This window comes from Gobius niger, assembly GCF_951799975.1.
Source record: "Gobius niger genome assembly, chromosome: 6".
In the NCBI taxonomy this organism is placed as follows: domain Eukaryota; kingdom Metazoa; phylum Chordata; class Actinopteri; order Gobiiformes; family Gobiidae; genus Gobius; species Gobius niger.
Genome location: NC_136857.1, coordinates 33,835,072 through 33,851,354, shown reverse-complemented (window position 1 = coordinate 33,851,354; position 16,283 = coordinate 33,835,072). Strand labels below are relative to the sequence as shown.

At 41.9% G+C, this 16,283-nt stretch overlaps 1 protein-coding gene across 1 annotated transcript in view; it reads right to left on the bottom strand.

The window, feature by feature from the left end:
• gon4lb (gon-4 like b) overlaps positions 1 to 15,275 on the bottom strand; it is a 68,572-nt gene extending 53,297 nt beyond the window's left edge. Inside the window, exons 1-9 of the mRNA XM_079558185.1 lie at positions 15,231 to 15,275; positions 13,564 to 13,761; positions 9,931 to 10,005; positions 9,801 to 9,851; positions 9,136 to 9,177; positions 8,975 to 9,067; positions 7,821 to 8,042; positions 6,867 to 7,050; positions 6,672 to 6,773 (exon numbers count right to left, since the gene is read on the bottom strand). Coding sequence (XP_079414311.1) covers positions 6,672 to 6,773; positions 6,867 to 7,050; positions 7,821 to 8,042; positions 8,975 to 9,067; positions 9,136 to 9,177; positions 9,801 to 9,851; positions 9,931 to 10,005; positions 13,564 to 13,761; positions 15,231 to 15,236 — 973 coding nt within the window. The 5' untranslated portion in view covers positions 15,237 to 15,275. The remainder of the gene's footprint in view (positions 1 to 6,671; positions 6,774 to 6,866; positions 7,051 to 7,820; positions 8,043 to 8,974; positions 9,068 to 9,135; positions 9,178 to 9,800; positions 9,852 to 9,930; positions 10,006 to 13,563; positions 13,762 to 15,230) is intronic.
• Positions 15,276 to 16,283: the final 1,008 nt, after the last annotated feature.

The window sequence follows — 16,283 nt, the reverse complement described above, 5'->3', positions numbered from 1 at the left end:
TTCAATAGGATTTAGGTCAGGACTTTGACTGGGCCATTCTAACACATTAATATGTTTTTATTGAACCATTCCATTGGTCGGTGGGGAGTCCTTGCCTCAAGTGGAGGAGTTCAAGTATCTCGGGGTCTTGTTCACGAGTGAGGGACGGATGGAGCGTGAGATCGATAGACGGATGCGGTCGCTGTATCGGTCTGTCGTGGTGAAGAGGGAGCTGAGTCGGAGGGCAAAGCTCTCGATTTACCGATCGATCTACGTTCCCACCCTCACCTATGGTCATGAGATTTGGGTCATGACCGAAAGGACAAGATCGCGAATACAAGCGGCCGAAATGAGTTTCCTTCGCAGGGTGGCTGGGCGCACCCTCCGAGATCGGGTGAGGAGCTCAGTTACCCGGGAGGAGCTCGGAGTAGAGTCGCTGCTCCTTCACGTCGAAAGGAGCCAGCTGAGGTGGCTCGGGCATCTGTTCCGGATGCCTCCTGGTCGCCTCCCGCGGGAGGTGTTCCAGGCATGTCCTAGTGGGACAAGGCCTCGTGGAAAGCCCAGGACACGGTGGTGGGACTATGTCTCCGAGCTGGCCTGGTGTCGCCTCGGGGTCCCCCCAGAACAGCTGGAGGAGGTGTGTGTGGATCGGGAAGTTTGGGCATCTCTGCTGAGACTGCTGCCCCCGCGACCCGGCCCCGGATAAAGCGGAAGAAAATGGATGGATGGATGGATGGATTCCATTGTAGATTTATCTTTGTGTTTAGGGTCATTGTCCTGCTGGAAGGTGAATCTCCGCCCCAGCATCAGTCCTCTTGCTGACTCCAGCAGGTTCTCCTCCAAAATGTCCCTGTATTTGGCTCCATCCATCTTCAACTTTTACTGATGAAAAGCAGCCCCACAGCATGATGCCCCCCCCCCCATATTTGACACTGGGGATGGTGCACTCAGGACGATGAGCAGTGTTAGGTTTGCTCCATACATAACGTTTTGCATTTGGGCCAATAAGTTCAATTTTTGTCTCATCTGACCAAAGCTCCTTCTTCCACATGGAGCTGTGTCCTCCATATGACTTCTAGCAAACTTCAAACGGGATTTCTTTAGACCTCCTTTCAATAATGGCTTTCTTCTTCCACTCGTCCATGAAGGCCAGATTTGTGTAGATACGACTTACACTGCGTTCCAAATTATTATGCAAATGACATTTTTCTAAGATTTTCTAAATTGTCAACTCAAATGAGAGTCAGCATAATTTTTAAGTCTTTACCTGGTAGAGGATCATTTAAATGTGGTGGAAAAAATTTCCTAGTGATAACAGTATTTTTTTCAAAAATAAATATAGTAAAAACCTGAAAATCCACTGTTCCAAGTTATTATGCAACTCATCGTTTCAATACATTTTAAAGCTTGTAATTAACTGAAAATGGTCATTTGTTGTAGTTGTAGCATTAGGAGGTCATATTTACTGAAATCAAAAGCTATTTCAATCAAAAAAATATTAACAGGTCAAGTTATATTTTAACATAGGAGCCCTTGTGTGATAGCAGCTTCAAAATTCTTAAATCCATTAAACTTGTGAGTTTTTGGACAGTTTCTGCTTGGATTTCTTTGCAGGATGTTAGAATAGCCTCCCAGAGCTGCCATTTGGATGAAAACTGCCTCCCACCCTCATAGAAGTTTTTTTTGTTGAGGCTCCAAAGGTTCTCAACAGGGTTGAGGTCAGGGGAGGAGGGGGTCCACATCATGAGTTTCTCTCCTTTTTTGCCCATAGCAGCCAGTGATGCAGAGGTATTCTTTACAGCAGGACATGGTGCGTTGTCATGCATGAAGAGGATTTTGTTAGGGAAAACACGGCTCTTCATTTTGTAGCATAGAAGACAGTTGTCAGTCAGAAACTCCACATATTTTTCAAAGGTCATTTTCACACCTTCAGGGAGCCTAAAAGGGCCTAATGGGGCCGACCAGCTCTCTAACCATGATTCTGGCCCAAAACATGACTCCGCCACCTCTTTACTGACGTCACAGCCTTGTTGGGACATTGTGGCCAATCACCAACTATCCACTACTCCATTGATCTGACCATCCAGGGCTACACGGCACTCATCAGTGAACAAGACTGTTTGAAAATGAGTCCTCATGTATTTCTCAGCCCGTAGCAGCCGTTTCTGTTCTTCAGCTTCAATTAACCGTTTAGGGGAGGCCCGGATAGAAGGTTTATGCACAACTGCAGCTTCTGGAGGGTCCTACACCTTGATGTTCGGGAGACTCCAGAGGCACCAGCAGCTTCAAATACCTGTATGCTGCTTTGTAGCATCTGTTCTCATAATCTGATGTGTTTGTCTGGCAGAAATCGTCCATATTGTGCCTTTATCGGCACAAACCCGAGTGTGCTCTGAATCATCCACAAATCTCTTATCAGTATGATGATTACGCTTAATCTTTCATGAAATATCGAAGGTTTTCATACCTACACCAAGGCATTCAACTATTTCACGCTTTTCATCAGCAGAAAGTCCCTTTTTCTTTCCCATATTGCTTAAAAATGATGATCTGCATAATAAAGTGGAACACCCTTTTTCAGTAGTTTTTCCCTTAACTGGGCTTAACCCGACAACAAATCGTCCCAGGTCTCTGAGATTAATGTCAGTGATTCATAGAGCCCCAAGACACGATACCATCCATGAGTTTCATTATTATTATTTTTTTTTTTACCTTTTTGACACAAAAATCCAATTTGCATAATAATTTGGAACGCAGTGTATAGTTGTCCCATGTACAGTTTCCCCCAGCTCAGCGGCAGAACTTCACAGCTCCTCCAGAGTTATCTTGGGGCACTTGGTTGTATTTCTGACCAGTGTTCTCCTTGTTCGGTCTGTTAGTTTAGGTGGACGACCATGTCTTGGTAAGTTCTCAGTGGTGCTTTACTCTTTCCATTTCTAAATGATGGATTGAACAGTTGCTCCGGGAGATGTTTAAATCTTGGGAAATCTTTGTATAACTTAACGCTGCTTTAAACTTCTCCACAGCTTTATCCCTGACCTCTCTGGTGCTCCTTGACCTTCATGATGTTGTTTAGTGACCACAGCTCTGAGGCCCTCACAGAACAGCTGTAATTACACTGAGAGTAGATTACACACAGGTGGCCTCAATTTAATGGTTAGGCCAAGGTGTGAACATTCTTCCGTCATTAGGAATGTTATAAAGGCAATTTAATGCACTCAGAAAATGCTGTATGAATACTTATGCACGCCCCACTTTTCAATTTTCTATTTTCTGAAAAATAACGGAATCATGTATCATTTAGCTTTTACTTCACAGTTGTCTGTTACTTGTGTGTGAACGTTCAGTAAAAAAGTCAAAATAAAATCTTCATGTTTAGGGTTGTAAACATGACAAAATGTGCAAAAGTCCAAGGTGTATGAATACTTTCGAGAGGCACTGTAATCCTATTATCTAATTCTGCACACCGAGTAAAACGTTCCTGAAGGTTCTGCTGCCTGTTTGTGATCTTTCCATGACTACAGAGATCCAATGTTTTCAAATACTATCCAGGCCATTTGAATATGTGGTTCCAAATTGATCTGAATGGCTAGGTTCATCTGACCGACATACATGTCCACAGCTCCAGACGTTTTGGGTTAGCAGCATGGTACAGCTAAGTATTTTACTTACTTAGTCGGTGGTTGGAGGGGCCATCAGCCTTATATTGAATATAAGTGTAAAATCAGCAACAAACTTGCACTAATTGTCGATGCACGCGGATGAAAAGTTTACCTTCGAAGAGGAAAAAAAAAGAATGTATAATTTGGAAAGCAGGCTGTTAGTGTCAATGAGTAAAGCTAAGTGTTTTGATTTGCACGTGCCACCGTACATCAGCTCATAAATTTAAGTGTGTGTCAGTTACAAGGCCACGGGTTTAGTGGCAGAGGCAATGACGCAGTCACAGACGCTTATCCTTCTTCCCTCTGGGAATGAGAGGACAACTCCTGTTGCAAATTGAAGTCACCATCAATCTGATGGCACTATCACATGAAGGTCAGTTCTGGAGTGGACATGTTTAGGTCCAGAACAAGCTCATCCACGTCTCAGACGTTATCAGACTCTTTCGCCTGTATAAGCGCATTTTTGCCGTACAGCGTTTTAACGGGTCAATATCAATCATTCTCCAAAACGTCTCTGTGTACCCCCGGGGGTCCGCGTACCACAGTTTGGGAACCCCTGCCCTAGAGGCCACAAGTGCAACTGCAGGTGTCATAGCATGTTGGTTTTTTTACTCATTAATTGTCCGTGAGAGTGCGCTGACAGAAAAGACAAAGGGACAGAGGGATATTGTACGTCCAATTACACAAAAAAGATCATTATTTCTCACACAAACTTGGCTGTAAATACTGTTTAAGTGGTGCTAGCCTGCAGTTAGCTTTGCCCGCTAGCCTGTTAGCTTCATCTTCGTGATTCTATTAATGAGTATTGCGTCTCCGACACGGAGGTAGCGAAGTTGCAATTGTGGTTTTCTGGCCAGAAACACCAGGGGGAGATGAAAGACCCCCCAATCATCCCATTAACACTTGTATTACCCCCAAAGGGACTACAGAAAGGATTTATTAAGGCAAACAAGTTACTTAGTATTGCTTTAAAATTGTTATTTCTGTGTTAAATATGCATTACCTGCTTCTAAAAGCAACCTTTATTATTAGCCATGTCTCCATGGAGACACTCACAAAGGAGAAAGGGACATAAGGGTGGGCATGACGTGACGGACCTGACTTAATTAATTTCACCTAGCCTTTACTCGATACCATTTTTAGTTTTTAGTATTGATTTAGTATTGAGAAATCTTCTTTTTTTTTTGCCAACCTTGCTCAGAGCATGTTTCTTAGTAAAGGAGTAGCCCAAAAAACAGGCTCATCTCCCTTCTTATACATGTGCACAGCACCCTCTACTGCGTATGCACGACACATTTAGGACATACAGTGCCTCTCGTTAGTATTCATACACCTTGAACTTTTGCACATTTTGTCATGTTTGCAACCCTAAACATAAAGATTTTATTTTTATTTTTTTACTGAACGTTCACACACAAGTAACAGACAACTGTGAAGTGAAGGCAAAATGATACATGATTCTGTTAATTTTCAAAAAATAGAAAAGTGAAAAGTGGGGCTTGCACAAGTATTCATACAGCATTTTCTGAGTGCATTAAATTGCCTTTAAAACATTTCTAATGACTCCAGAATGTTCACACCTTGGCCTAACGGTTAAATAGAGGCCACCTGTGTGTAATCTACTCTCAGAATAATTTCAGCTCTTCTTTTAGGCCCTCAGAGCTGTGGTCGGAGTGTGTTGGTCACTGAACAGCATAATGAAGGTCAAGGAGCTCACCAGAGAGGTCAGGGATAAAGTTGTGGAGAAGTTTAAAGCAGCATTAAGTTATACAAAGATTTCCCAAGATTTGAACATCTCCCGGAGCACTGTTCAATCCATTGTTCGGAAATGGAAAGAGTATAGCACCACTGCCAACTTACCAAGGCGTGGTCCTCCACCTAAAATATCAGAGCGAACAAGGAGAACACTGGTCAGAAAGGCAACCAAGTGCCCCATGATAACTCTGGAGGAACTGCGAAGTGCTGCTGCTGAGCTGGGGGAAACTGTACATGGGACAACTATAAGTCGTATTCTTCACAAATCTGGCCTTCATGGACGAGTGGAAGAAGAAAGCCATTATTGAAAGGAGGCCATAAAAAATCCCGTTTGAAGTTTGCTAGAAGTCATATGGAGGACACAGCTGCCATGTGGAAGAAGGTGCTTTGGTCAGATGAGACAAAAAATGTTTGGCCCAAATGCAAAACGCTATGTATGGCGCAAACCTAACACTGCTCATCGTCCTGAGTGCACCATCCCCAGTGTCAAATATGGTGGGGGGAGCATCATGCTGTGGGGCTTCTTTTCCTCAGCGGGGACTGGGGAGACTGTAAGAATAGTTGGGAACATGGATGGAGCCAAATATAGAGACATTTTGGAGGAAAACCTGCTGGAGTCAGCAAGAGAACTGAGGCTGGGGCGGAGATTCACCTTCCAGCAGGACAATGACCCTAAACACAAAGCTAAATCTACAATGTAATGGTTTAAAGACAAACATATTAATGTGTTAGAATGGCCCAGTCAAAGTCCTGACCTAAATCCTATTGAAAATCTGTGGAAAGAATTGAAAACTGCTGTTCACAAACGCTCTCCTTCAAATCTGACAGAGCTGGAGTTGTTTTGTAAAGAGGAATGGGCTAAAATTTCAGTTTCTAGATGTGCAAATCTTGTACAGTCATACCCCAAGAGACTTGCTGCTGTTATTGCAGCAAAAGGGGGTTCCACAAAGTATTAATTCATGCTGTATGAATACTTATGCAAGTCCCACTTTTCACTTTTCTATTTTAAAAAAAAATAACAGAATCATGTATCATTTTGCTTTCACTTCACGGTTGTCTGTTACTTGTGTGTGAACGTTCAGTAAAAAAATAAAAATAAAATCTTTATGTTTAGGGTTGTAAACATGACAAAATGTGCAAAAGTTCAAGGCGTATGAATACTAACGAGAGGCACTGTATCTTGTTCAGTAAATAGATCACATACAGAACATAGCCAAAGACTGACGACTGCTACAGAAAAGAGCAGCAGTTCAAAAAGAGCTATACACAGCTTACTTGTGATCTGCACGGCTCGGTCAGTCCGGTAGTCTTCGAGATCAGGTTCATCCAAATCTTCCAAGACGTTGTATTCAGGATCATCTTCATCCTCTGCCTCCTCTAAACAAGGAACATTAAGAAGCTTCAATCATGTTTTTTTTATTAATGCTACCATTCAAATGATCCATGTGGTCCAAATACAAAGAGATGTACCTGTGCAGTCAGGAGCGACCAGTCCTTGCAGCCACTGTGTCCAGTGAGGGTCTGTAGGCTGGTGAGTGGGGCTCGAGTACATATCAGAGATATCAGGGGCCAGGAGCTCTGCCTCCAGACGAGTGATGGGAACATCCACAAGCGTGAGTTTTGAGCGAGTGCGACATGCCAAAGAATCCTCCACCTGACGGAGAAACTGATTAGCACATTTTCCAAACAGCTACAAAAGAGCACAGCTTAAAGAAAGTGTCAAACCTTCTGAAACAAATCATACTCTCGGCTCACTTTCAACTAAGAAAGTGTCTTGTTTGTATTCTAATGTGGTATGTTTTGTGGCGACAGTGACACAGATGGTAGAGGCTCTATGTCAAAACGTGGCAAGTGTGTCTGGGGTGAGGTCTGAGACTGTACGGTACGGAGGTGCTAGAGGTTCGATCATGGGAGGACAAGCCCCTATATGGGATGAACCATCAGAGCATAACTGAAGAAATCCTACCATTGGCCAGACAGAGAAAAAATATCGCCCAACCTTAGATGACACACATCAATGGACATCAATGAAAAAATGAATTGACACATTTATAAAGATGTTTTTGCAGAAAAGCTTGAGGCCATCTGTCCAACAATGAAGCTCAACAGAAGATGGAGCTGCAACAAGACAATGACCCAAAGCACAAAAGCAACTCCACTTCAGAATGGTTTCAGAAGAATAAAATACGCGTTCTGCAATGGCCCAGTTAAAGTCGTGACCTAAACCTGATTGAGATGCTGTGGCATGACCTCAAGAAAAGTAGCAGATCAATAAGAGTATCGAGCAGTAATATGGACAAATCCTAAACGACATACCAGTGAAAAACTAGTGACTGCTAATGGTACGTTATAACCGTGCCACAGTCTCATGTTCTCTGCTGGATCATGCACATGTTTTTTTTAAATGCTCGACTGTTTTCTTACCTGGTAGTAGTAGGCAGGGTTGGAGTTGAGTTCTTCATCCACTGCATTGAGCCTGTCTAAGAAGGAGTCCGTTTGAGGGCGACTGGGGGGGGGGGTGTACTCCTGTGCAGCTTTGGAGTGTGGCGTGATTGAGCTCGGAGCTAAACATTGTGCTGTTCTTGTCTGAGAACCAGGAGGCGCTCTCGGAGGAGAAGTCAGGCTGTCACCATCACTGAGGAACAGCTGGGAATGACATCAACAGTGACATTTTATCAGTATTTATCAATAATTAGCCTTACAGGAACAGGCCACCGTTTTTCCATACTGAGATACGTTCTTACCTGAGCTGAGACAAGTTGATGTGTACCTGTCTGGTCTTTACGCTAGCGCTCAGTCACCCAAAGAGACCAAAGATGTTGTTAGCATTGAGCCTCACCTCCTCTCCTCTATGGGGCCAAACGGGGGTGAAGTTAGAAGTGACCAAGCTCTTCCATGTTTCGTACGCACAGTAATATCTTCATTTAACTGCGCGGGCGTTGAAGTGCTCCCTAGGTGTTATTACGCCTCACAATATAGTTCCCCTTTTATCCTCTTAGAAAATCCACATGTTTAATTTTAGTTACTATACTTGGATCATGTAACTACTCACGTAACCATATTTAAATAGGGAAAACGTGGAAGAGCTTGGTAGCTTCTATCTTGACCTCGTTTGGAGCTATAGTGGAGAGGAGGAGAGGGAGACAGGTACCAAAGAACTCGTCTAAGCTCAGGTAAGAACATATCTCAGTGTGTAAAAACCGTGGCCTATTCCTTTAAGAAAAACACCGCACTATCAAAACTAACAAGTCAGTCTTTTGAATCGGTAATGAGTTGCCAAACTTAAGACTATTATACAATCTTTAGACAACAAGGTGCGACTCTGTGCTTTGAAAAGAGTTTATAGTTTTAGGATTGTCCACCAAAATAAAACAATTGCTCAAAGCCATCTCCTCAAAACCAGGCCTTCTCAATAATTACCAGCCGTTTGGTTAATTTGTGTTCTTTGAGGAAATAACTGTAAACGTGACTCCACCACCACTGTGATCATATGGATCATCGCACTGACAATGGGGTAAGGCTTATTTCGAGATAATGTTCTGTAACCCTCAAACCAAGACCTCTGCATTTGACCAGACCTCGTCAGTGTCTGCCTCTTCTTCACCGGGACAGTACTCTTCATCAGACGAGTCCTCCTCTTCCTCCAGCTCCATGTCCACAAAGCCTGAGCTCTGTGGGTAATAATGAGTCAGCTTCGCACACTGCACAGGAGGCTAAGGACAGAGAACTACCCACTTACCCTACTAGAGGAGCCAACAGCAGACAGGCTCCAGTTCACCGTCTGCAACACAACGCAGCATGTAAAAACGTCTGCACACTGGACAAGCTTTTGGGAGTGTAGATTACTTCCAAATTCAGTAGCATGATATATAATGGATTTAAAATGTGAAGTCCTGCGAAGAGTAGCCATTTCTGTCTTTTCTTACGTCTTAACTTGACTTAACCTTGGTTTTTATTACCATCCTGTCCAAAGTGGAAATAAGAACAGAAACTGATCAAACGCAGAACGAGACCAGGTCAGTCATAATGACTTATGCAGAACCCAATTACTCAAACAACGAAAATGAACGGACCAAAACTGGATGACAATGGCCTTACAGCAGGCCGAAATCCTATTTCATATGAATCATGAAATAAAATTCCCTGATTAGTCCCGTCGTGATTTCAAATGTGCCGACATCAGTAAGGGTGGGTGATATGGTCAAAATGTTGCATCACAAATTTATTTGACCAAGATCACAATTTCAATTTTATAAATCAAGTAATCCCTCCTCCTGCTTCTTCTGAAAGTTCACATTTAATTGATATTATAACTAACTTGATAAATGTGTAGGGGATATAATCCCCGGCCAAAATTGAGTGCACCAATGAAGAGAAGTGAAGAGAAGTAAGAAAAAAGATGACCTGTCCCTGCTCTACAGCTTTCTTCAGCCGGGACCGGGTCATTTTAGGCTCCTGAAAGAAAACAAAATCACAGATGAGCTTCAGTTCCATGTAAAGCAGCGCCAAAGTACAGGGTACTGGGAGAACTTACAAAGGGCGGCAGGTCTTGAGTGTCTCTAATGGCTGCTTTCATCATCTCCACCACACGCTCATGAGTGATCACCTCCTATAACACAAACACAAAAGCATTTACACTGCTGCTGAACACGGCCTATTCCTATTCACACCAAGTACATCAAATATTTGACCTGCCAAGACCCGCCAGGCCTAGATCCAAATGTAACGAGGACTAAACCAGGTTGAAAATAGGCCTTAATTGGACTAAATTAGGTCTAAACTGGGTGAAAACGTGTCTAAACCAGATAAACGGGCAACATGCACAGCAGTCCCATGTGACTTCTGTGCTGTGTGAGGGGTCCGTGGAGATCGGACTGCCTTTTCTCAGAACTGTGGCGTTATACATAGACGGTACCGACCGATGATTCTGCAACTGAATGAGAGAGAGTGAAACAAACCAGGCCGTGATCTTGAATGTGAGGATGGACTTCATAAAACATTGATAGAAAGCACCAAGAATGGATTAGAGGCCTTGTAGTTTGCTGCGCTTATGGCGGAAAAAGAGTTTTGAATGTGTTGACTTGGAATGGCAGTTTATGGTCGATTATGGAGCCAGGGTATTGTTTTGTTTTTTTGGTCTTGGATACATTGAAATCAGTTCTCCCTACACCACAAACTCACTACACCACATCCAGGAAGAAGTCTCGATTCTGCGCACATAGTCCATGTTGGCTGTTTTCTGACCCTACCCATCCCGACCTGACAAAAATTATAACATTTGTGTCAGTTTTAGCGATGGGCGAGTGAAGCCTTCAAAGGTTCGAGGTCTCAGAACGGTTTCATTCTGTTTGAACACTGGCCTCTTGTGAACAAACGTCATGATTGTGACTTCTCATAAACACGACTGAAGCACCAACACAATCATGTGCAAGAAAAGCTTCAAACAGGCGAGTGGTGGTTTTAGTATTTGCAGTCTGATGCTTAAATGATTAAATCAATCATAGGCCGATAAATAAGAGTCATTTTCTTTGTACTGTGGGTCTGTACTTCACGGAGACTCCACCTGAAACTCTTAAGTTCGGGTATTTGTGAATGTAAGTAAGTAAGTAAGTAATCTTTATTTATATAGCGCTTTTCACAGACAGAGGTCACAAAGTGCTTTACAGTGGACAGCAACTAAAACAAACAGTAAAAGACAGTAAAAAATATGTATTCAAAGAGGCAGCTCTATTTGCTCTCGAAAGCCTTTTTAAACAGATGAGTCTTAAGTTGCTTTTTAAAAGTCTCCACAGAATCGAGGGAACGCAATGACAGAGGAAGTTTATTCCAGAGACGGGGCGCAACGGCTTTGAAAGACCTGTCTCCTCGGGTTTTGTAAAGGGTCCGAGGAACCATGAGCAGGTTTTGACCTGAAGACCTGTGGAGAACAGTGCGAGGCTCGTCTGTTCAATATGAAGTTGTTACGTTTTGCTTTTTACAGCGAGTTAGCAGTAGCAGCTCGGGTTTCTGAGAATAAGCAAGTTTTGAATGTTTTTCACTGCATGTCTTTCACTGCACACCTGTGCACTCCATTTGACAAAACTTCCCCACAACAGGCCTGTCTTCCACCTGCCCTGGGCCCATCGCTGCTTCTTATACATGTCTTAAGTTGTAAATAAGTCATTAACACTAGCTACTGTAGTGGTGGCAATAATGGTGGCAGGGACTTTGTACACCTCTAGCTCCGCTACTACATGTGGGTGGTTGGTGGTGGTCGGAGGGGCCAATGACGCAGACTGATGGCCTCACTTCCGTAAGTCTAACCAAGGGCAGCTGTGGCTACAATAGTAGCTTACCACCACCGAGTATGGTGTCAATGAATAATGCAATGTAAAGCCTCTGTAAGTAGTGATCTTATCCAACAGACAAAATATAATAATTAGTAATTGGCAAGCTGTTTAACACTTCAACACTTTTGTTGCAAACAATTTGAAAAAGAAACAAAGCACCGTTTAAACACTGAAATCTTGTGCACAAACATTGCTATTGCTGCTTTCCTTAAACACATCTGGGAATCAAAATGTTTGTCAAAGAATGCACTTTTTCCCCCTTCAGCCAGAGCTTGTTTAGCCTACTTTGCTGAAGACTGTGCTTCTTAGGTTTTCCCAGTTGCAGTGGCACCTAGAGATGGGTATCGTTAACGATTTATCAATACTACTATTCTTATCAATACTCCTTATTGATCCAGTACTTAAATGGTACTTTAAAAGAAAAAAGAAAATGTATTTCAGTGTCAAAAAGGTCAAAAGAAAAAGGTTTGTATGGTATTGTGTCTCAGGGCTCTGAGACACAATACCATCAATCTCAGACGGCTGTGATGATTAGTTGCCAGGTTAAGCCGAGCTAAGGGAAAAACTACTGAAAAAGGACGTTCCACGTTATTAAGCAGACCATCATGTTCAAGCAATAAGGGAAAGGAAAAGGATCTTTCTGCTGATGAAAAGTGTGAAATAGTTGGACTAGGTATGAAAACCTTTGATATGTTCTGAAAGAATAAGCTTAATCATCGTACTGTTAAGAGATTTGTGGCTGACTCAGAGCACACGGATTTGTGCAGATATAACACAAAAGGCACAATGACGACGGTTTCTGCCAGACAAATACATCAGATAAAGAGAACAACAGGTATTTGAAGCTGCTGCAGTTGTGCGTAAACCGTCTATCCAGCCTCCCCAAAACTGGGGAGGCCCACTGCAGCCCTTTCTGCTCGTGAGCACCATAACAGGAGAGAAAATGATGTGGACCCCATCTTCCCCTGACCTCAATCCTATTGAGAACCTTTGGAGCCTCTAGCAAAACATCTATGAGGGCAGTTTTTTTACATTATTATTGATGCAAAAAAACTGCCCTCTGCCCAAGGCTCCAAATGAAAAGTACAGTAAAGTGCAGTAAAATAGTGAACTAGACTTGAGCCACAGTCAGTTTTCTGCCTCTCAGCTTGTGTCCTGTGGGTCAACACTGTGGCTCGCGCTGATGTGCACGTACACTCTTCCGTGTGTGCCATTTGTGCAAAAATAGACAAATACCCGAAACTCTTAAGTTTGGGTATTTGTGAAAGAAGAAAGTGCGAGGGGCTCGTCTGTCTGTTCAATACGAAGTCGTTACGTTTTGCTTTTTACAGCCGGTTAGCGGCAGCAGCTCAGGGGGTTTCTGAGAATAAGTGAGTTTTTAATATTTTCCACCGCATGTCTTTCCTGCACCCGTTCCTGTGCGCTTTCGTGTGGGTTACGGGGATGAACAGATCTGATGCAGCGAACGCATCCATGACAGCGGAGAGCTTATTTTAGTGATTATTTGAGCCTGCATGATTAGCAGCAACACAGCGGCCCCGTTAAGAAGACCAATATCGGTCCGGGTGGATCAACAGATGTGGTACCCATCCCTGGTGGCACCATATTAACACTTGGATTAATCGGGGGACACATACTAATATTAATACATACTAATTTATCACCTGTGATTTAAATCACCAATGGAAGGTCCACCAACGGAAAGGAGGGAGGATACAACAGCTCATTCAAAATTGTCAAATGAATTACACAGTATTTCAAATTCAGCTGAAGGCACCGATGTCTTGAGGTGTAGGCATTAGACAAGCGAGGGTTTTATCAATTTATGTTTGACTTACACGCAGGATATTGCGGACATTCCGTTTAGTCAGATTGTGCCTACGAGACATCCTCCGTAAGTCCAGTTCCAGCTGGTTTTCCTCGTCATGGCCACCGTCCTCACTGGTCTCAGCAGGACCTGGGGACACTGCATATTCACTCCAGACACGTTTGGAATGAAGACGGTTTGGGTCACAGTTCCTCCTCTTCTCTGCGTGCTGTACAGATAATATGTGATGTTAGAGGCAAACTTTGGAACATTTTGGATCATACTTTTTGGCAGCCATACAAAACATGCTCCTAATGAGCAGCTAGATACACTTATATCTGCTAATACTTAATGAACCTGTAAGAGTGTGAGCTTGAAAGTTTTTATAATTTATTTATCTACAAAGTTTTACGTTATATGTTTCATGTAAATTCCTAGTTGGTGTACGTGTTCACCAACTGATTTTTTGTTTGTTTGTGATTTTTTATTTTACGGAAAAGGGTAGGGCTGAATGATATATCGATATTGTATCGATATCGAGATATGAACATTCAAGATATCAATATCGCAAAAGAAAAATATATCAAGATATGAACATTCAAAATATTAAAGTCAAAAAAGCAAGATATAAACGATTGATTTTCATCAATAAAACTGCACCCTTTTGAATTATGATTTTATTTTTCTGAAAAGTGCTTAGTTTTCACCTAACCCATAGTTATATCGTATTGTATCGGTATCGAGATATCTGGCATGAATACCGAGATATGAAATTTTGTCCATATTGCTCAGCCCTAAAGGGATTGGATTTAGTTAGTGTTGGGGAGAATACTTTGAAATTGTATTTACTCAATACTAGCCTGAAATTCAATTAATTAACTGCAATGTATCCCTTTAATACTAGGAAAGGACCGCGCTGTGTCTGTGTTGCAAAGGAAAAGTCCCAGTTTTAGGAGAGTTTGGTAGAAGACGACATCATTGAGCCAGTCTGTCCAATCAGAGAATATCATCCAGTGTCTTTTGAGTTTACTCTCTTTGACAGAAGTCTAAAACATTGTGACAGCAGCCCAGTGGAGGCAGAACTTTGGTTGAGTCTGTTTAGGGCTCCGCTGAGTGTTTGTACCGCCAATTCTGGTTCGGATTCTGAAATGCTATTTTAGCTGTGGGCAATCAAAGCATGTATTTGGATGAGGACATAACCTATTTAAATCTCATATTTGGCTGCCTTGAAGTAAAAGCATGTATATATTTTTTTATCCTATTTATCGAATGAAATGTTGCACGCGTGGCTTTAAGGAGACCAGAGCAGTCCGACTATTATTGACAGGCTGTACCTTGATTATTACTTAGACTCGTAAACTATCTAATTTGGGGTATATTTTGTATGATATATACCACGTTTAAAACATCATCACAAGAATGGGTCTATGGATTATGGTGTTTTAAACCATGTGGGCAGTCATCTCATCAACAGATGACCATCTAATGTAGTATTAACAGAAACTAAAACAAAGTGGACAGAGCTTCACTATTTGCTTCGTTGTTCGGGATGCTAATAGTGGTTTTCATCTTGATAATTATATATTTTTCTATTATAACCAAGCAGATTTATTACTTGAGATCACGTGTATAAGCTACAGAAGCACAGAGCTGTACAAGTCATTTGTATTAAGTAATAATGTGTTGTTTTTCGCTTACCCGCATCGCTTCTCTGTGCTAACCATGGATCTGTTATGCTAACACCAGCTCCGCACGATCTGCGTCAGCAGCACTCCAGCGGAAATAGCCTGTACTTCCGTCAACGGCGCCACCTGCTGTTCCGGAGTTACCTTTTTTTTAATTATTATTATTAACAATTTCAAAATACAAAATCTCGTCGAGGTACAAAATACGAGTAAAATAAAGGGTGAACATTTTTAAGGTCTGTACAGAGATGTAAGGCACAAAATTAAAAAAACATTGGGGCATGTCAATTTTAAAATAAGGTATTAGGAAATGTCGGATACTATTTTCTTAGTGGAGTTGGACTTGATAAGTCTTAATGAGGAAAAATACAGTTTCAAATCATTCATAAAGTGATTGAAACAGGGGTGAAAGTCTCTCCATTTACAACAATGTATGTGGTATTTTGCAAGGAGGAAAACAATATTAAGAATATCGGAGACAGAATTTTCTAAACTTTCAAAAAAATATAAATTATATTCACATTTAAAATTGGGGATATTCAAGATTTTAAGAAATAGCCGATCTCTAATATCACTCCAGAAACCACTCGTTATTGGACACAAGAAGAACAGATGCTCTAAGGTCTCTTCAGGGAAATTGCAGAAGGCACAACCGACCAAGTCAAATTTAAATCTTTTATGAAGAAACAGTGAGACAGGATAAATCCTGTGGGAGATTTTAAAATGTGTTTCTTTAACTTTGGGTGGAATCGGCTATTTGATATATTTGGAGAAGGCCAAAATCCTGAACTTATCTACTGATGTGTTTCTGTTGAAATCATGGAATAGTTTAGATTTTAAAAAATCTGTAACAATCCTATTAGTGCATTTCTTGTCTTCTATTTTATTACCATCAATTAATAAACTTGGCAAAGTATTCTGGATCAGCTGGATCAATGCTGTAGGCACAGCTTTACAGATTTTTTGTAATTCCCAGAGGTACAATTGACATTAAACCGGTTCATAAAACTCTTGTAATCCAATAAAACACCATTGATATCCATTATATCTGTTACAAATAAGATCC